A 21852-nucleotide genomic window follows, 5' to 3' on the forward strand; every position below is an offset into this window, starting at 1 on the left:
CTTTTCATCCTGAAAAACTCCCCAGTCTTTGCCGATGTCAAGTACACCCATATCATGATGCAGCAACCACCATGCTTGAAAATAAGGAGGCAGTTACCCAGTGATGTGTTGTGTTGGATTTGCCTCAAACATAAGGCTTTGCATTTCCTGTAGGCCAAAAAGTGCATTCCTTTACCGTATTTTTCTGTAGTATTACTTTAGTGCCTTGTTGCATACTTTTATTTAACCTGTATTTAACTAGGCAAGTCAGTTAAGAACAAATTCTTATTTTCAATGACGGCCTAGGAACAGTGGGTTAACTGCCTCGTTCAGGGGCAGAACAACAGATTTTTACCTTGTCAGCTCGAGGGATCCAATCTTGCAACCTTTTGGTTACTAGTCCGACACTCTAACCACTAAGCTACCTGCCGCCCCTATACATATGCATGTTTTGGAATATTTTTCCAACATTTTTATTCAGTATATTTGTATTTTTCTTTTCACTTTATTGTGGGGTCATTACAATGTTGTTGATCCATACTCAGTCAATGGCCTCATGGTGACATCCCTAAGCAGTTTCCTTCCTGCAGCTCAGTTCAGAAGGAGGACTGCATCTATGATGTCTGTGTATGTCTTATTTGTTATTGGTACCAATCTACCAATCACTGCCATTCATTATGAGGCTTCCAATAAGCTCCCTGGTCTTTGTAGTTGAATCTGTGCTTGAAATTCAATACTTGACTGAGGGAACTTACGGATGTTGTATGTACAGTATGGAGGACAGAGGAAGGGGTAGTCATTAAAAAATATTTCACACAGTTTGAGTCCATGTAACTTACTATGTGATTTGTTAAGCCAAATTTAACTTTTGCACTAATTTAGGCTTGCCTAGACAAAGGGGGTGAATACTTGTGCAATTACTATTTTAGTTATTTAATTTTTTACAACATTTACATTTAAATTTATTTCAATTCCACTTTGTAACACAACAAAATGTGAAAAAGTTTAAAGGTTTATCATACACTACAGTTGAGGAACAGTGGGAAAGTAATTCTGCTTTGAAAGTTGATAAACTTGCAAACCCCACTTTTGAGAAAATAGCCCTTGAATGTTTTGGTACTTCTACTGGAGGCCTCTTCTTTGTCTACAGCCATTCAGCATCTTACACACCATCTTAAGCCTTAGCCCCACCCATCTTTTGAAGGATTCACATGTGAGGTCATGTGCTAAACAGAGTGAGCACGGTAGTGTACTAAACAACCAAAGATGTCAAGACTAAAGGCTGGTTTTTACTACGTCTATCGACATGTTTGTAGACTGTTGTCGCAGTGACATCATGAACATTCTACTGTCGTCCGACATCAAACTTGTCGTGGTCGTTATGAAAAAGTATAAACACAAAAATAACAGGCTGCATGACATCAGCAGCCTGGTGGTCCAAAATAGCATAACTGGTGTATTTTAACACCAATAAACTCATCCATTTAAAAATGTATTTAGTATATGTCAATCTAGTAAACCAGGCAACCAAAAGCAACTTTCTAAATAATGTTTTGGTTCATTTCTAGCTTGTTAGTTAGCTAGCTAATGTTAAGTTAGCTGGCTAGCCTGTTAAAATAATGTCCATATCATATAGATGACAACGTCTTAACTTTAGCTCATTTGTATTCATTATTACAGGAAAATAAACTCACAACAAGATCATTATTTACAAGTTAATGGCAAGCTAATTACAGATAATAGCTTACGGTTGTGAGTGTGACAAAATAAAAGCAAGGCATTCTACCAGAGAATTTTTTAACTTGGACACTGTCTCGTTGCCCTAACGTTATATCCCAAATTGACTTTGGTGCAGGTCATGTTGTTCTTCACATCACTGTCTCTGGTAAACACACACTATATCAAATAAAATCAAAGTTGCATAGTGGAGTCTTTTTGTTTAGACATGTTGCTATCTAGCTAAACAATGAACCATAATCCAAACTCATAATGTTAATAACGAGCATGAATCTGCTGGTAGCTAACCAACTAGTTCAATGTTAGCTAACTATAACTAGTAATGCAAATGGCTCTGAGATACTAATAATATTACTGCACAGATCATACATGTAGTGTTAGCTAGTGAGCCAGCCAGCTAACGTTAGCTAGCTAGCTAACAGTACGCTATAACTTGCAATGAAAACAACTTTCTGACAAATTACAAATGTGTAATATCTGAAAATGTAGCTAGCTAGACTCTCTTACCCGTATACATGGATGAACATGTCTCCCTCTCTGCCATGGTTGCCCTTAGATTGAAGATGTAATCCGGAGACAGGTATTCTATACAACATCCTTCTGGGTGTTCTCTTTTCGACTCCCTCTGCATATTTGCAATCAAACGCCATCATTTTCTCCATCGCCTTAGCTATCATACACTACTTCCACCTTGCATTCCACTGATTTCAAAACTCGGTCCTCCAGAAAGTGGAGAGCAACACTTTTTCAGTTCTTGAGAACCACCCAATGAGAGTGGTACAATAAGTGCCTTTGTATGACAGACATTATCACACACCATAACAACCTCTGGCTGGGTTTACTTTGGGCTGCTGGGCAGCACGGCATGGTGAGCACTTGTTGCTGTAGAACACATCTGTTTAAAAGGAGCAGATACACCGTTACACCGACCAGGCACTTCCTGTTGTTCCACTTAGCTCACATTGACTGCAGACAAGGCCTATAGCTACAACCACGCACAATACACAGAGATAACTGCATTGCCCTAACCTGACGTTATTGGACAAGCGAAGAAACGCAGGCACGCACGCATGCACACACACACACACACACACACACACACACACACACACACATATACACACAGGGTAAAAAGAAGCTTCGGCAGACTGAGATACGTGCATGGTCGTGACCTGACGTACTGTATTGGGACTGGTAAAAACATGACGTAGTGCAGCCGTCTCAGTGCTTAGGTAGCTCAATCACACACAACCGGCCCAGCGTCTCGTTTCCTCCAGACAAGCCTGGTTTATCTCCTCTCACAGGGCAGTTTATGGACCGACCGGTGGCAAGAAGAAGGGGTGGGGTAGGAGGAAGAGGAAAGAGCTGGTTGTGTGAGAGTGTGTGTGGATTGGACAATCGAGACAATTCAGAGGGGTGCGTGTGTGCTTGCGCATGTGTGTGTGCTCGCGCGCACGTGTCTGTGTGCGTGTGTGCATATGCATGCTTATGTGTGCTAGCTTGCACCTGTGTGTGTGTGTGTGTGTTTGCTGCACACCTGCACAGTTGATTTACAGTGCAACTGACTGCCAGCTGTTGTGAGTAACTGTCCCTGGTGCAGCAGGCCGAGCGGAACCCATTTGTAAGCCACTGTTTTTGATGAATAGTTCTGTTCCCAGTGTTAATTTATTTCATAAAGCAGGTGTTACCTATACTTTTGATCTCATGGAAAACACAACAGAATTGATTTACTATGCCAATTTAACCTACTTTTCTTGGTTGCATTCCATAAATCATTAGACTTTTCCAGTTGCAGAGGGTGATTAGACATCATTTCGGTGCTAACCTGTCTGTGATATGGTGTACTATAGGCTATTGTGTTATGTATCTACCGCAGTATAACTTTGTCCAAAACACATTTTCTGGCATTCTTCAACGGTCCTTATTAAATATAAGCCATTAAACTCACTGTACCACTGAAAGGAGGAAATGAACTAGCATACAATGGACTCCTCTGTGCTTTTCCTCTAAACACATTACCATGTCCATGTACAGCAGTGGAAGTTAGGAACACTCATGAATGTTAGTTCAAATGAGATAAACACTTCGTAATGGGTTTATATTAAAACCGGTAAAACAACAGGAATGTTCTCGTACAGGAACCAAAACCAGTTTTGCTTTGAATGACCTTTAACCTTGAGAGATTACTGATGAGACCCCAAAATGTTTGAGCTTTTACTCATTCACATAAACAGTTTTCAAAATGCTTAAGAAGGGTATTTCCGATCTGCATCGTCATCTCAGATCACACACACGCATCTCTCCAATGTGGTGTGTTTATGTGCAGTCCCCTCATGGGCAGTTAGATGTAAAATGACCTCTCGGCCCGGTGCTCTGAGATGTCCATATTTAGCTTGCTCTTTAACATGCGTCAACATTCTCTCTTAGCCTGATGTTTCTAGGGTGGAGGCCAGCCTCCCACCTACCCATCTGTCATCCTCTTTCTCTCTAGGGTGGAGGCCAGCCTCCCACCTACCCATCTGTCATCCTCTTTCTCTCTTCCCATTGTAGGAAGGGGCTTATAACCAATGTGTGTGTGACACACCGGTCTTAGAGGTCTGAGACAGACTGTGATCGCAGCAGTGACACAGTCACGTAACAATGTTCTGTGACAAGGAGAGTTCTACACACACACAGACACACACACACACACACACTGTGGCGGCAGGTAACCTAGCGGTTAGAGCGTTTTGCCAGTAACTGGAAAGATCATTAGTTTGAATTCCAGAGGCGACGAGGTGAAAAATCTGTCTGTGCCCTTGAGCAAGGCACTGAACCTTCATTTCTCCAGGGTTGCTGTTGTTAATGGCTGACCTTGGCCGTGACCCCACTCTCCGAGGGTGTCCCAGGGGGAGTTGGGATATGTAAAAAGCACATGTTTTTATAAGAAACCACCAAATTATACACACCCCTCGACTTGGTGGCATTTAATTAGTGTGAATGGTAACATAGCAATATTGCACGCTCCTGGCAGTGGGAACCTGTTTGTGTTCCAGACAGACATTACACATGGTGCCAGGTCACAGTTGTAAATGAGAACTTGTTCTCAACTGGCCTACCTGGTTAAATAAAGGTGACATTTTTAAAAATGGTGACACTTCCCATTAATGAAAAGTAATGGGTGTTTACATTCGCTTCACATAGAATCCACTGGTACCGATCTCAACATGTGGGTCATTCCACTAATTCGGTGCCTTTTGAGTGTAATTTTTTTTTTTTTACATTTTGTCACAGAGCAAGAACAATTTCATTAAAAACATGTTTTCAGATCTCAAGGTTAAATACATAAATTACTATATATAGTAAGTGCCTATTCAGTGCCAAATAAAGTCACATGGTTGACGATTTCATCTTAAATCAGCCATAAATCCCCTTGTGACAGGGTGAATGGAAGCTTGTTGTGTGCAACAGGGAGTGGCCATTTAATGCAAGCTTCGCAAATAAAAGTATATTGTTAAAACATTTCCAGTCTGTATCTATGTGTATTCCAGGAAGCCTGGTGAAGTTCCATGGCAGAAATAGAGCTAAAGAGGGGTCGGAACCCGGTGTCAATCAGTGATGCCTCGCCACACATCAAACCAATCAAATACCTTGCTTGGGCGGAGCTCCAGATTAGTTTCGTTGGAGCAACAGTTATGAGGACAAAAAAAATCAACAAAACAAGCACTGGTGACAAACCATTTTAGAACGTTTGTGGCACACTGGTTTTCACAGCATTTCGCTGTTCTTTTAATATGAGCTAAAGCTGCAGCAATGGGGGAGAAATGGTCTACAGTGCTGGCCATATCAATATTTAGATGTGTTTTCTGAAGTGTTATTTGGCTGTAAAGGCTAGCATGAGGGACAAGACGTAGCTAGCCACAATGAGGTTTGTATCAGGTTTCAAGACCCAAGTGCAGACTGTGTAGAAGTAACAATGTTTATTGTAACAACAGGGGAAGGCAAACGACAGGTCAAGGCAGGCAGGAGTCGATAATCCAGAGAAGTGGGGCCAAGGTACAGGATGGCAGGCAGAACAGGGTCAGGGGCAGGCAGAGTGGTCAGGGGCAGGCAGAGTGGTCAGGCAGACGGGCTCAGAGTCAGGACAGGCAGGAGTCAAAACCAGGAGGGCGAGAAAAGAGAAACTGGAAAAGGCAGGAGCTGAGACACAAAACGCTAGTAGGTTTGAACAAACAAGACGAACTGGCACAGACAGACAGAAAACACAGGTATAAATACCCAGGGGATAAGTGGGGAAGATGGGTGACACGTGGAGGGGGGTGGAGACAAGCACAAGGACAGGTGAAACAGATCAGGGCGTGACAGTTTGTTTTGAGAAAAGTCAACTAACCTTGTAAGCTTCCTAGGTATAACTAACTCGCTAGCTACTAGCTAGGTCTCTTTCTCTCACGATTATAAAGCCAACAAAATGTTACTAAAAACAGAATATTATTGACCTAAAAGGTTAGCAGTGTTGGCCCAGTCGCTAGCTTATCCAGGGTCAATAAAGCTATAGGAACAACTGCAATAATTTTGCAAGCAACATTGCGAAAATGAATAAAATAAAATGAACCTCATAAAATTGGACCTGTAATGCTCATCTCCTGTAACCTAATTGCCATCTTCTTATTTTCATACTGCACCTACTAAATTACAAGGGTTGGATTTACACTTAACAATTGTACACGTCAGTACTTAAAAGGCATCTGGTACATATACATTATGTACTGGTATCATTTTAAATTAAGAACATATCTCAACATGTAAACAATGTGTGAGTTTAGCTATTCTCTGCTTCAAATGACAGATGCCCATAAGGCCAGTAATGTCATCAGACTGTAGGCATATGGCTGCATTGGAGATGCATGACATATGATAAGCTGCGAAACGGATTCACATGGCTGATATACTGAGAGAGAGAGAGAGAGTGACACTCAAATATAACAGATCCTACAACTAGACACAAAGGAAATGTTCATTTGAGAACACAACACAGAAACACAGATACATTAGAGACTGAACTCCTTCCTCTCTTTATTGCCGCGTTGGGATATGTGATTAATCAACATTAACTTCATTTCAAATTATATTTGAACAATTAAAACAATTAAAATACCACACCGTGGCAGGTAGGCTAGCGGTTAAGATCGTTGTGGCAGTAACCAAAAGGTTGCTTGTTCGAATTCCTGAGCCAACTAGGTAAAAAAATCTGTCGGTGCAATTGAGCAAGGCACTTAACCCTAATTGCTCTTGTAATTCACTCTGTATAAGAGCGTCTGCTAAATGACTAAAATGTAAAGAATCAACACAATTCAAAATGTACAAATGAGCTAACTTGTATGTAAAGAGTAAGATGGCGCCGGAAAAGAAGGCAGGCGTTTTACTTCCCTCCAACCGATTGTGTTTTTTGTTTTTTTATTTGCGTTGTTTATAACTTACTTTTTTACTTATTTTGTACATAATGTTGCCGCTACCGTCTCTTGTGACCTAAAATAACTTCTGGACATCAGGACTGCGATTACTCACCACTGACTGGCAGAATTAACGAGTCTGACAAGGCCGACCTAAACGATATACTGCTTTCTCGGGAACAGACCCAGATCCCAATGATTTGCATGAAGAGGAGGTGGAGAAAAAGGGTCCGGAGGGCGGGCTGCCTTCTAAGAATTCGTAGGCGATCTAATAAACCCCCACTTCCTTCCATTCTGATAGCAAACGTGCAATCTTTGGACAATAAAATAGATGACCTACGTGGAAGATTAAACTACCAACAAGACATTCAAAACTGTAATATCTTATGCTCCACGGAGTCATTGCTGAACGACGACACTATCAACATAAAGCTGGCTGGTAATACGCTGCACCGGCAGGATAGAACAGCGGGGTCTGGTTAGACAAGGGACGGTGGACTATGTATTTTTGTGAAAAAGAGCTGGTGCACGATTTCTAAGTAAGTCTTGAGCTATTGCTCGCATGAGGTAGAGTATCTCATGATAAGCTGTTGACCACCCTATCTACCTAGTGAGTTTTCATATGTATTTTTTGTAGCTGTTAACATACCACCACAGTCAGAGGCTGGCACTAAGACAGCATTGAAAGAGTTGTATTGCGCCATAAGAAAACAAGGAAACGCTCTCCCAGAGGCGTAGCTCCTAGTGACCGGGGACTTTAATGCAGGGAAATTTAAATCCGTTTTACCAAATTTCTTTCAGCATGTTAAATGTGCAACCAGAGGAAAAAAAAACTCTGCACCACCTTTACGCGTACAAAGCTCTCGCTCGCCCTGCATTTGGCAAATCTGACCATAATTCTATCCTCCTGATCCCTGCTTACAAGCAAAAATGAAAGCAGGAAGTACCAGTGACTATGATGAAGCAGATGCTAAGCTACAGAACTGTTTTTCTAGCACAGACTGGAATATGTTCTCGGGATTCCTCCGATGGCATTGACACCACATCAGTCACTGGCTTCATCAATAAGTGCATCGATGACGTCGTCCCCACAGTTACCGTATGTACATACCCCAACCAGAAGCCATGGATTACAAGCAACATCTGCACTGAGCTAAAGGCTAGAGCTGCCGCTTTCAAGGAGCAGGACTCTAACCCGGAAGCTTATAAGAAATTCCGCAATGTCCTCCGACGAACCATCAAACAGGCAAAGCGTCCATACAAGACCAAGACCGAATCGTACTACACCGGCTCTGACGCTCATCGGATGTGGCAGGGCTTGCACACCATTACAGACTACAAAGGGAAGCACAGCCGAGAGCTGCCCAATGACACGAGCCTACAGGACGAGCTAAACTACTCACTTCCAGACAAATAACATTGAAATATGCATGAGAGCACCAGCTGTTCTGGAAGACTGTGTGATCACACTCTCCGAAGCCAATGTGAGTAAGACCTTTAAATAGGTCAAAATTCGCAAGGCCGCAGGGCCAGACGGATTGCCAGTACGTGTCACTGCGAGCATGCGCTGACCAACTGGCAAGTGTCTTCACTGACATTTTCAACCTCTCCCTGTCTGAGTCTGTAATAACAACATGTTTTAAGCAGACCACCATACTGCTTGTGCCCAAGAATACTAAGGTAACCTGCCTACAGTGCCTTGTGAAAGTATTCGGCCCCCTTGAACTTTGCGACCTTTTGCCACATTTCAGGCTTCAAACATAAAGATATAAAACTGTATTTTTTTGTGAAGAATCAACAACAAGTGGGACACAATCATGAAGTGGAACGACATTTATTGGATATTTCAAACTTTTTTAACAAATCAAAAACTGAAAAATTGGGCGTGCAAAATTATTCAGCCCCCTTAAGTTAATACTTTGTAGCGCCACCTTTTGCTGCGATTACAGCTGTAAGTCGCTTGGGGTATGTCTCTATCAGCTTTGCACATCGAGAGACTGACATTTTTTCCCATTCCTCCTTGCAAAACAGCTCGAGCTCAGTGAGGTTGGATGGAGAGCATTTGTGAACAGCAGTTTTCAGTTCTTTCCACAGATTCTCGATTGGATTCAGGTCTGGACTTTGACTTGGCCATTCTAACACCTGGATATGTTTATTTTTGAACCATTCCATTGTAGATTTTGCTTTATGTTTTGGATCATTGTCTTGTTGGAAGACAAATCTCCGTCCCAGTCTCAGGTCTTTTGCAGACTCCATCAGGTTCTTCCAGAATGGTCCTGTATTTGGCTCCATCCATCTTCCCATCAATTTTAACCATCTTCCCTGTCCCTGCTGAAGAAAAGCAGGCCCAAACCATGATGCTGCCACCACCATGTTTGACAGTGGGGATGGTGTGTTCAGGGTGATGCGCTGTGTTGCTTTTACGCCAAACATAACGTTTTGCATTGTTGCCAAAAAGTTCAATTTTGGTTTCATCTGACCAGAGCACCTTCTTCCACATGTTTGGTGTGTCTCCCAGGTGGCTTGTGGCAAACTTTAAATGACACTTTTTATGGATATCTTTAAGAAATGGCTTTCTTCTTGCCACTCTTCCATAAAGGCCAGATTTGTGCAATATATGACTGATTGTTGTCCTATGGACAGAGTCTCCCACCTCAGCTGTAGATCTCTGCTGTTCATCCAGAGTGATCATGGGCCTCTTGGCTGCATCTCTGATCAGTCTTCTCCTTGTATGAGCTGAAAGTTTAGAGGGACGGCCAGGTCTTGGTAGATTTGCAGTGGTCTGATACTCCTTCCATTTCAATATTATCGCTTGCACAGTGCTCCTTGGGATGTTTAAAGCTTGGGAAATCTTTTTGTATCCAAATCCGGCTTTAAACTTCTTCACAACAGTATCTCGGACCTGCCTGGTGTGTTCCTTGTTCTTCATGATGCTCTCTGCGCTTTTAACGGACCTCTGAGACTATCACAGTGCAGGTGCATTTATACGGAGACTTGATTACACACAGGTGGATTGTATTTATCATCATTAGTCATTTAGGTCAACATTGGATCATTCAGAGATCCTCACTGAACTTCTGGAGAGAGTTTGCTGCACTGAAAGTAAAGGGGCTGAATAATTTTGCACGCCCAATTTTTCAGTTTTTGATTTGTTAAAAAAGTTTGAAATATCCAATAAATGTCGTTCCACTTCATGATTGTGTCCCACTTGTTGTTGATTCTTCACAAAAAAAATACAGTTTTATATCTTTATGTTTGAAGCCTGAAATGTGGCAAAAGTTCGCAAAGTTCAAGGGGGCCAAATACTTTCGCAAGGCACTGTAAATGACTACCGACCCGTAGCACTCACGTCTGTAGCCATGAAGTGCTCTGAAAGGCTGGTCATGGCTCACATCAACACCATTATCCCAGAAACCCTAGACACACTCCAATATGCATACCGTTCCAAAAGATCCACAGATGATGTAATCTCTATTGCACTCAACACTGCCCTTTTCCCACCTGGACAAAAGGAACACCTATGTGAGAATGCTATTAATTGACTACAGCTCAGCGTTCAACACCATAGTGCCCTCAAAGCTCATCATTAAGCTAAGGACACTGGGACTATACACCTCCCTCTGCAACTGGATCCTGGAATTTCAGACGGGTGGTAAGGTTAGGAGGTCCTGGACTTCCACCCCCAGGTGGTAAGGTTAGGTAACAACACATCCGCCTCGCTGATCCTCAACACAGGGGCCCCTCAGGGGTGCGTGCTTAGTCACATCCTGTACTCCATGTTCACTCATGACTGCACGGCCAGGCACGACTCCAAAACCATCATTATGTTTGCTGATGACAACAGTGGTAGGCCTGATCACCGACAACAATGAGACAGCCTATAGGGAGGAGGTCAGTGACCTGGCCGTGTGGTGCCAGGACAACAACCTCTCCCTCAACGTGATCAAGACAAAGATGATTGTGGACTACAGGAAAAAGATGGCTGAACACACCCCCATTGTCATCGGCGGGGCTGCAGTGCAGCAGGTTGACAGCTTCAAGTTCCTTGGTGTCCACATCGCCAACAAACTAACATGGTCCAAGGACACCAAGACAGTCGTGAAGAGAGAACGACAAAACCTATTCCCCCCCAAAAGACTGAAAAGATTTAGCATGGGTCCTCAGATCCTCAAAAGGTTCTACAGCTGCACCATCGAGAACACCCTGACTGGCTGCATCACTGCCTGGTATGGCAACTGCTCAGCCTCCGACCGCAAGGCACTACAGAGGGTAGTGAAAACGGCCTAGTACATCACTGGGGCCAAGCTTCCTGCCATCCAGGACCTCTATACTAGGCAGTGTCAGAGGAAGGCCATACAAATTGTCAAAGACTCCAGCCACCCTAGTCATAGACTGTTCTCTCTGCTACCACACGGCAAGCGGCACAAAGTCTAGGTCCAAGAGGCTTCTAAACAGCTTCTACCCCCAAGCCATAAGACTCCCGAACACATATTCAAATGGCTACCCAGACTATTTGACTGAAACACCCAGTAGAACTAGAGCAGGGTTGGCCTGATCCGATTGTAACAGGTTTATACACTGTGTTATATTTAACTGTATTTTTTGTGTCATTTTTTTTAACATACAGTGCCTTTTTGTTACAGCCTTATTCTAAAATGTATTAAATTGTTTTTTTCCCTCATCAATCTACACACAATACCCCATAATGACAAAGCAAAAATTATACAAAATTGTTTGTTTTTTGCAACTGTATTAATAATAAAAATGGAAATATCACATAAATATTCAGACCCTATACTCAGTACTTTGTTCAATCTTGGTTTCATCAGACCAGAGAATCTTGTTTCTCATGGTCTGAAAGTCCTTTAGGTGCCTTTTGGCAAACTCCAAGCCTCCGCCTGGCCACTATACCATAAAGGCCTGATTGGTGGAGTGTTGCAAAGATGGTTGTCCTTCTGGAATGTTCTCCCATCTCCACAGAGGAACTCTGGAACTCTGCCAGAGTGATCATCAGTTTGGGTTCTTCATCACCTCCCTGACCAAGGCCCTTCTCCCCCGATTGCTCAGTTTGGCCGGGTGGCCAGCTCTAGGAAGAGTCTTGGTGGTTCCAAACTTCTTCCATTTAAGAATGATGGAGGACACTGTGTTCTTGGGAACCTTCAATGCTGCAGAAATGTTTTGGTACCCTTCCCCAGATCTGTGCCTCGACACAATCCTGTCTCGTGGCTCTACGAACAATTCCTTCGACCTCATGGCTTGGTTTTTGCTCTGACATGCACTGTCAACTGTGGGACCTTATATAGACAGGTGTGTGCCTTTCCAAACCATATCCAATCAATTGAACATACCACAGGGTGACTCCAATCAAGTTGTAGAAACTCAAGAATCTAGAATCTCAAGGATGATCAATGGAAACAGGATGCACCTGAGCTTAATTGCAAGTCTCATAGCAAAGTGTCTTAATACTTATGTAAATAAGGTATCTGTGTTTTATTTTTAATACATTTGCAAAAAAAATCTAAAAACCTGTTTTCACTTAGTCATTATTGGTTAATGTGTGTAGATTATGAGGAAAATGTATTTAATCTATTTTAGAATAAGGCTGTAACTTAACAAAATGTGGAAAAAGTCAAGGGGTCTGAATACTTCCTAAGGCACTGTAGGTAGGTCTACACATATAACTCACGGCATATAGGATATAACCTTAATCTCTTGGGAAATTCATTGGGACCTCTTTCTTCATCTGCAAGCAGGCTTTCATTGAAAAAAATCACAAAGAAACAGGCGTCATTATACTAAAATTTGACAGCACTAAATATGATGTTGCTATTATTTGTTGAGGGCTCTGCTCTCTACAATCATACCTCACAAACTGGAACCACTACATCTCCCTCAATGGCCACACTTCAGACTCAGCTGCAGTTATAGAGGGTGTCCCCCAGGGCTCTGTGCTGGCTCCCTTACTCTTCCTCATCTACATCCTCCCCCTTGGTCAGATCCTCTGTCACTTCAACCTTGACTTCCACTGCTATGCCGATGACACCCAGATCTACCTCAGCACCAAATCCCTCCTCAAACCACCTCTGACCCACATTGAATCCTGTCTCTCTGCAATAACACTGCCTTAAGCTCAACAGTGATAAAACAGAACTCCTCCTCCACCCTCACCAAAGTTGGCAACCTCACCCTCACCATTGACGACACCACTGTCTCTCCCTCCCTCCATGCACAAAACCTTGGTGCCATCCTGGACTCCAACCTCTCATTTGACCACCACATAAGACAGACTGTCAAAACATCATTCTTTCACCTCCGCAACATTGCCAAAGTCAGATCTTCCTTCTCCCGTCCTGCCGCTGAAACTCTCATACGTGCATTCATCTCCTCCCGTCTTGACGACTGCATCTCACAACCCTCCAGCATCAACTCAAGCTCCCCCCAGAAGGTTCAAAACTCTCCTCACCCACACCAAGTCCTGGCAGCACATCAGTGACAGGGCCTTCTCCAGGGTTGCTCTTAGGCTCTGGAACTCCCTCTCTCCAGCCATCCATGACTCAGAGTCCATTACTATCTTTCAGTCTCTCCTAAAGCCCCACCTCTTTGACAAGGCCTACCCTTAAAGGCTTGCCCCTCCACACACCCGTACAAGCAACGAAATATACTACCAAGACACTCCTCTCGTCACCATACTGAGCAGCACCTAACCCTACCCCTTACCCTACACTGGGTTCATATCCAAATCCCAACCATCCCATACACTGATTCATTACACTCTTTCCCTTCTTTGAGCCCACCCCTCTCTTTATTCATGTCTTGTTTCGTCTGATGTTTTGATTTGTCTCCTGTTGTTTTTCTTTTTCCATTTCTATGATTGTAAAGCGACTTTGGGTCCTTGAAAAAAGCGCTATATAAGTATATATATGTATTATTATCATCAAGCTGTATTTAACTGAAATCGTTTGCATGAATAGTTCAACAACATCTGTGTGAGAATTTTTGGCACACATACTTAGGCATGCACTGGGCACTTGCCATTCCACATAAAAAAACAAACATTACACACCATCATAGAAATCATTTAGCTAAAGTAAACAAACAACAGTAGCCTCTTTTGGAGTTTCTGTACTGCCCATCCCGAGTACAGACTGCACCATTTCCAACCCTTAATCTTTCCATCCCAGAATACAGTGTACAGACCAGCAGCAGAGAACACTGTGCAGCCCAATGAAAGAGGGGGAAAACAACACCTCTCCTCTATGTTCTAATACTAAAGGGCAACTAACTGCAGCCTTGTCATCTGCTAGATGAGTCTATATCCCAATAAATCACCAGGGTGTAACCGGTACTCTGGCTGCCACTGCACCACGTTTGAAGTGGCTCCTGGCTTGCAGTGGGTCCCGGCTGCAGCTGCCAGTCCTCCAGGGCTCAGTCAGTCCCAGCCCCTTATGGTTATGGCCAGTGGTGGAAAAAGTACCCAATTGTCATACTTGATTAAAAGTAAAAGATACCTTAGTCGAAAATGACTCATGTAAAACGGAAAGTCATCCAGTGAAATACTACTTGAGTAAAAGTCCAGAAGTATTTGGTTTTAAATATACTCAATTATCAAAAGTAAATATTATTGCTAAATATACTTAAGTATCAAAAGTAAAAGGACAAGTATAAATAATTTCAAATTCCTTATATTAAACAAACCATACCTCATCATTTTCTTGTTTTTTTGTTTACAGATAGCCAGGGGTACGCTCCAACACTTAGATATAAGTGCTTTTGGGTGTCAGGGAAAATGTGTGGAGTAAAATGTACATAATTTTCTTTAGGAATGTAGTGAAGTAAAAGTACAAATTTAAAAAATTATAAAGTACAGATACCCCAAAAAACGACTTAAGTAGTACTTTCAAGTATTTTTTACTTAAGTACTTTACACCACTAGTTATGACTAAGGGGCCACACTGCCAGGCATATCACCTGCCCAGTTCTCTTCCTTCTACCCATCTCCCAGCTCTCCCAGTTACACACACACTCCCACACACACACACACACACACACACACACACACACACACACACACACACACACACACACACACACACACGCACGCACGCACACGCACGCACACATACAGACACTCGCCTGTGTACACTGTGTACATGGGGCACATGGATAAAAGGAGTTCTGTCTGTTTACAGTTTGCTCTGGCCACAATGCGTGCAGTGGCCTGATACCACTCTGGGGACATGACACATGCATTCTGCTGGCAGTGTTCCCTCTGTTTTCTCCCTCAGCCTGTGAAACAGGCTTTCCTCTGTTTGTTTTGGTTCTCATTTGGCGTGGCATTGGCACGACCCTCTCATGCAGAGGAAAGCATGGCTGGTGGATTGGTGGAGAGCCACATGCTTTGCGGAGATGGTTTCAAACAAAGCACATGTGTTGTGAGTTGAAATGCTACGGTGGGGAAAGTTTATGTTGAGTATGTTGAATATTTTGACGTATTTGATGTAATAATATGTCACATCAATAAGTCACATCTCTCATGTTTATGCCTATAGTACTATAGTTTAGTATAGTGTAGTATACACTATAGTATACACATATACACATATCAGTAGTCACTGTGCTCTAACATCAAAACTGCAGTGAATTTCACCCCCTCACCATCATCTTCATCAGGCATAGCTGCTCAAATAAGATGTTCCAATACTGCTCTCTAGTGGCAAGAATGAAGTCAATCACGTTGAATGGATTTACAGTGAATTTCCCATTTACTTGCATTGACTCAGTCGAGAATCCCTGCCAATACTGTCCGTGTAGTTGTTCTTCACTCTGATTGGTGTACCTCTCCTGTGTCATCTAGGTGATGGACAGTTCCATGCCTCTGATTGGTGAGCACGTGGAGGAGGACAGGCAGCTGATCACTGATCTAGTGATCAATAAGATGTGCAGCGTGCTGCTCGGGATCAACACACCACAGCCCATCGCTGTGAAGGTGAATCTCTTTCATCTCCTCTCCAGAGTGTAACACTATTATGGATTTGCATTTGAATTTATCATCTAGATTTGATCTCAGAAGTAATGAAGAATTGCTTCAAATAAGCCCTTGTGTAGAGAGTATATCAAACCAACCATGCATCATGCACTATTACTGTCCATTTTCAATGCTTTTCATTTCACAGCCACAGACGACCCAGCCAAGAAGGGCCCAAGGTAAAGAGACCTCCATCGACATCTTATCACCAGTTTGATTGCTACAACATTTGATTGTTGTTGTGGTGAATATGAACGTTATGATAGTGTTGAGAAATACACATAGTAGTGCCTTGAGTCTCTAAGACGAAACATGAGTGCGTGTTTGCTCTGCAGGTGGGCATCGCTCTGGCTCTAGTTCTCCCTCCCAGTCAGCCCAGGGTTCTCCTCAGCGAGCCCGCTCAGCTAACACCTCTCCCAGCCAGGCCTTCCAGCCCGGACCCATCCCACCTCCCGTTGCCACCGGCCCCTGCTCCCAGAAACAACCTCCTCAACTGAAGTAAGTCAACGCATCAAATGCCTTAAATCTCATCTCCATGGTCATAGCTGATGTTAACATGGGTGTGTTATACGAATATTAACCTAACAGAAGAATATAATTAAGCAATGCGATGGGGTGTGTGGTATATGGCCAATATAACACGGCTCCGGGCTATTCTTAAACACGACTCAACTCTGAGTGCCTGGATACAGCCCTTTGCCATCATGGTATGTTGGCCATATACCACAAATCCCCAAGGTGCCTTATTGCTTTTATAAACTGGTTACCAACGTAATTAGAACAGTAAAATTTAAAAAATTGGTCATACCCGTGGTATGCGATGTCATGTACCACGGCTTTCAGCCAATCAGCATCCAGGGCTCAAACCACCCAGTTTAGAATTTCATATGTTGGCCATATACCACACCTCCTCGGGGCTTATTGCTTAATTAGAATAGTAAAGAACTCTACTGTGCTAAGTACAAGATCTCTAGTAAAAGTTCTGTGAAAACCTTAAACTGTCGTCTTTTCATTAAAATATTTACTTTCTGGGTAAAACTAGGAATATATCTACTTGGAGCAGATCTGTGCAGATGCCACAAATGGCTGCTAGATGGAGACTTTGTATAGAGATTGTAGCTCGACACTTCCTGTTTACAGAAATACTCTATTATAGTCTCTGACATGCCCACATTTGTTCCTGTTTAACGGCTGTTAATAAACGGCCTCCATTTACAGGATGCTCAGCTCCAGCCACCCCTTCAGATAATATGTGATAAAAGTGAGTTTTGATTCCCTCGTAACTCCCTAGTTCAACGTGGATTGGCTGTACATGGCAAAGGGGTTGTCTGTAGGGCAATTTACAACTAGATTTCTCCACAACCATTGCCCAGTTTACCTCCTGGCTCGGATACACAACTAAAGTTTGACTGTATTTCTGTCCAAGCTGAAAGTCGTTGGCTTTGCTATAATACACATGAACACGTCTCTTCTAAGATTAAGCTCCTTTGTCCAAATCTAGTTGGCCTTAGAGAGCAAAGTGCACTAGTTTATTCCCTGTTGTGTGTGCTGTTGGCCAGCCTCTGTTGATCAAACTGCAGTAGCAAAGTTGGCCGAATATGATCCCCCTCGCCCCTCTTCACACACAAACATACACGCACATACATCCACCATCTCCATGTTGCATGCCCCTCAAGCCTCAGCCTCATTCTCACTTTCGCGCCTTGCAGCAAATCCCAGTCGCTCACCAACACCTTCACTGAGACCCTGAAAGGGAACGCCACGGACGACGAGGCCAAGGCAGAGACCATCCGCAGCCTGCGCCAGTCCTTCGCCAGCCTCTTCTCTGACTAACTTCAACAGACTCCTCATATCCATCCGCCTACTATCAGCCATTAGCCATCGGCCTCCAGAAGAGCTCCAAGCTACCAATCTGTTACAGAGTGCGCTCAGTCAACCCACAGAGCAGAAGCTTCCTGTCCACCACTTCCTACTTTCTGTTCTTATCCATAAATGGCAGGTAGAGAGCATCCACCTCTCAGAATCATCCGTCAAATAACAAAAATACTAAATTGGGTTATAGTTCATCTTGTACTGCTTGGTTGGTGTAGTTCAGATGTCAGTTTGCATTCTGTTTGTCATTTCATCAAATGTTCATCTGATTCATTCTTTTGTTTTGGTCATAATGTGTTTATCAACTTCAAGGATGTTGATATACTTTGGAAGATAAAGGATATATTGCAGTATTTAGAAATGACCCATAATAGTGTATGAGCTCGGTTCACCAGCAATGCTTAGCATCTTGCCAGTCTCATTTCACAGAAATACTATTGCCATATTGATTGGCTGATTTAGTTACTATATAATTATTTGTGATTTTGCTTTGGCATTTGATTACCAAAGTGATTTTTGATTAAAATTCCTTGTATTAGGTCAAAATAGTTTAGGCTATATACTGTACCTGTCAATTTGCAATTTTACGAGGCGGAAATATTATCTTAAGTCTTCCATCACAGACAATTCTTCCCTAAGTTCTAAGCTTTATGAACTATCCAATGTAAATAGCGCTATGAACTATTTTTAAAATTTTGGGCATTTGATTCACCCCCCCCATCACATTATAATAGAGAAGGACAGACTAATCACATGACTGGCTAGTTTATTCTTTTGACTTTAAGTGCAAACATTTTAAGTCTCTGCGCCCAAATTGATTTTCTGTTTAAGGTATAATTTTTGACTGGTATGAAAAATGACAATTCTATTTCATGGAGTGAATATTGTCCCCATACTTTATTTTTAGTAATTGCACTTCAAGTCGCACTATCAGCAATATGGGTGAAATTAATCTTGCTCTCCAACTTGATTTAAATACATTTAACAATTATTAAGATTGTCTTTTCACTTTCAAACTGTATTTATTGTCCTGAACATATATGCCAATCATAGTAAGGTATTATTATCAAAATGGACCAAATTATGTGTTTGTATTTTAAAACCTGTGTTTGAATTATTTTGTCTCTGTTAAATGTGAAATGCTTCTACAATTCAAAGTACTGAATACTATGAAAAGCCATAACAAAACTATGATTCACTGAAAATCTTGATGTTGATAAATCAAAATGTTTACTCGTTATCACTGTGAGTGTTAGTTATGCTTCTAAGAATTCAATCATTTTGCTTCTACTAGTGATGACTTATAGTGTACATGGTATAATGCTGTAAACTTGTGAATGCCACACCTCCATATTTGGGTGCCACACATCCATTGTGATTGATTTACTCATTTGTTAATTGACCATTTCAGTAAGCAAATAATGTTAATTAACTACTGAAGAAATTCAGAATTGAGTGGTGATGAGGTCACCTAGTAACTACCTCAATTCCAGCAAGCTGTGATGCTACTAGTAGTTACCACTAATACTCTGGAGTGGGTGAAATTAAGACAAAAAAAGGGAATGGCTTTTCATTTGACCTAATCTGTGTGTCTGCATGTAATCCTACAATTTGAATCCTAACATTCATACAGTAAAGTTGATGTACTGTGCTGTCTCTCAAGTAGTTATTCTCTGTTCGTAAAAGGCAATATACACCCATAGATGAGTCTACTATCTACAGTCAATAACTAAATGAATATGACATGGGTTTTCATATCACGATTTACATGTCACTGCAATGAAGAATTGAACGGCAATAGCCATTATATTGAACGGCAATAGCCATGTGTTTATTAAAGTGGGCCCAATGCCATTCAACAGATGCTCAGAGGTCATCGACACCACCGTTGAATAGCCGTCCTCCTCTCTTATTTCCTATCCAACAAAACTTACCGTCACATGTCCTCTTATGGTGAGCATCTGCTGGAAGGCATTGTGTGCCCCCTCCCTGTGTGTTATTGACATAAGTGTGGCATGAAAACTGACCCCCGGTGTGCCTCTGGTGGAACAGCGTCATGTAAATAATTGCTGTTGTCTGGCTGCTTATAATGTATGAAGTGTGCGATGCATAATGTGTGTTTGTGTTATTAATGCAAGTCATTGTAACATTGTTTTGTTTATTTGTTCAGCTTTTATTAAAAGTGACATATTTTATTACACTTACGGTGGTAAGTCTTTTATTTTTCGTGTTGACAAAGCAGCGTAGAGTGCTGGGTAGCGATGATTATAAACCCCTGTTATACAACCGTGTAATATCCCATTCTCCATCTCAGGTAGTGTAGAATGCATAGCATCGTGTCCCTATTGTCTTTGTCATAAGAAATACCCTGACACGTGATCTTCAGGATGTGAAACTCATAGAACACAGAGGATTTACAAGGTGAGTGCCCACCAACCAATTTATGACAACATTGGAATTATTGCCACTTTCCGTTGTCTCTGACTGTCTGTCACTTTCTATTTAAAGCATAAAACTTTATTAACTACCACCAACCCTCTTTCTGTTACTGAAGTCCCATTTGAAGCAGTTTCATAGATTTCAGTGCGGGTGTCTGATCACAGACAAGTCTTCTCCATTTAAGGCTGTTACTGTGAGTCCTCTGACTTCCCTAAAAAGCACAGAACTGATTTACTGATAATCCCAAAATTCCTTCGACTCAGATTAGATGTTTACTTGAGTTGGCGTGAGGTTTGTGTCTAGGAGTAGGGCAGGGGTAGGAAACTCTCCGGCCTCCGGCACTCCGGGATACATTTTTAAAAATGTAGTAAATAAAAAAATGTTGTGCCTGCGGCACTACACCACACTTAGCTACTTAATTCATCAGGGCCCGGTTTCACAAAAGCATCTTGAGGCTATATTCATTTCAGAACCATAGGATCCTATGGTTCTAACAAGTTCAGTGGTTTGCCTAAATTAAAACCCACCTGGTCTTCAAAGTTGGTTAAATACATTTTAAAAAGGTAGTACGGCATCCCTGGCGTAGGGGTTTGTGGCAACAGCCCGGGCCCATTCCAGAACAAATCGTTTTCTGGATTCCTTACTTTCCTATGATCTGGATGGTTCAGAGGTGAGTAAGTGAGTGATAAAGTTAATGTCCCTCAGGCGAGTGTTCTGTGACGGATCTAAAGCTCTTGATCCACAGCTTAGTTTAGACGAGGATTAAAAACAGGATTAAAAACATACCTGTACATATCAGCTGAGTAACATTACACTGGCCTCAGTCTCTGTAAGGAGATTCCTTTTTAGTCAAAGCACTCGTTTTAGTGCACTCCATATAATGAACATGACCTCTAGCTCCTCGGTTGCAGGTGACTAGTGTGAGGTGGCATATATGAATATTAGGTGCTGAAAGAACCCATACCATGGTTTCACCCTCATAGTTGTGGAATGTGTAGAAATTATAACTGCATCCTCACTGTCCAATTCTGAGTTTTAGAGTGCCAGGGTGGAGACAAAGGGACTGCCTGTGCATGTCACTCATAAGTAAATCATCATTAAAGGTGATGACGTAAGGCCACAGAGTTATTTGACTGGCCTCTGCAAGGGATATTTGAAGGTGTATATGGTATTCTTGAAGAAAAAAAACACTACTTGAGTAGAAGTCTACAAGTATCTGGTTTTAAATGTACTTAATAAGTACAGTGGTTGAAAAAGCACTCAACCCTCATACCTGAGTAAAAGCAAATGCTGTATATAAAATTCCTTATATTAACCAAAGCAGACGCACAATTTTCTTGTTTTTTTTAACTTACGGACAGCCAGGGGCAA

The 21852-nt window shown here is 42.2% G+C and overlaps 1 protein-coding gene across 1 annotated transcript in view; it reads left to right on the plus strand.

Annotated features, from left to right (window-relative positions):
- LOC112216824 (synapsin-3) overlaps positions 1 to 20242 on the plus strand; it is a 132161-nt gene extending 111919 nt beyond the window's left edge. Inside the window, exons 11-14 of the mRNA XM_024376921.2 lie at positions 16000 to 16131; positions 16319 to 16349; positions 16506 to 16668; positions 17880 to 20242. Of these exons, the coding sequence (XP_024232689.2) occupies positions 16000 to 16131; positions 16319 to 16349; positions 16506 to 16668; positions 17880 to 18003 (450 nt within the window). The 3' untranslated portion in view covers positions 18004 to 20242. The remainder of the gene's footprint in view (positions 1 to 15999; positions 16132 to 16318; positions 16350 to 16505; positions 16669 to 17879) is intronic.
- Positions 20243 to 21852: the final 1610 nt, after the last annotated feature.

The sequence above is a fragment of the Oncorhynchus tshawytscha genome, linkage group LG17 (genome assembly GCF_018296145.1).
Source record: "Oncorhynchus tshawytscha isolate Ot180627B linkage group LG17, Otsh_v2.0, whole genome shotgun sequence".
NCBI lineage: Eukaryota > Metazoa > Chordata > Actinopteri > Salmoniformes > Salmonidae > Oncorhynchus > Oncorhynchus tshawytscha.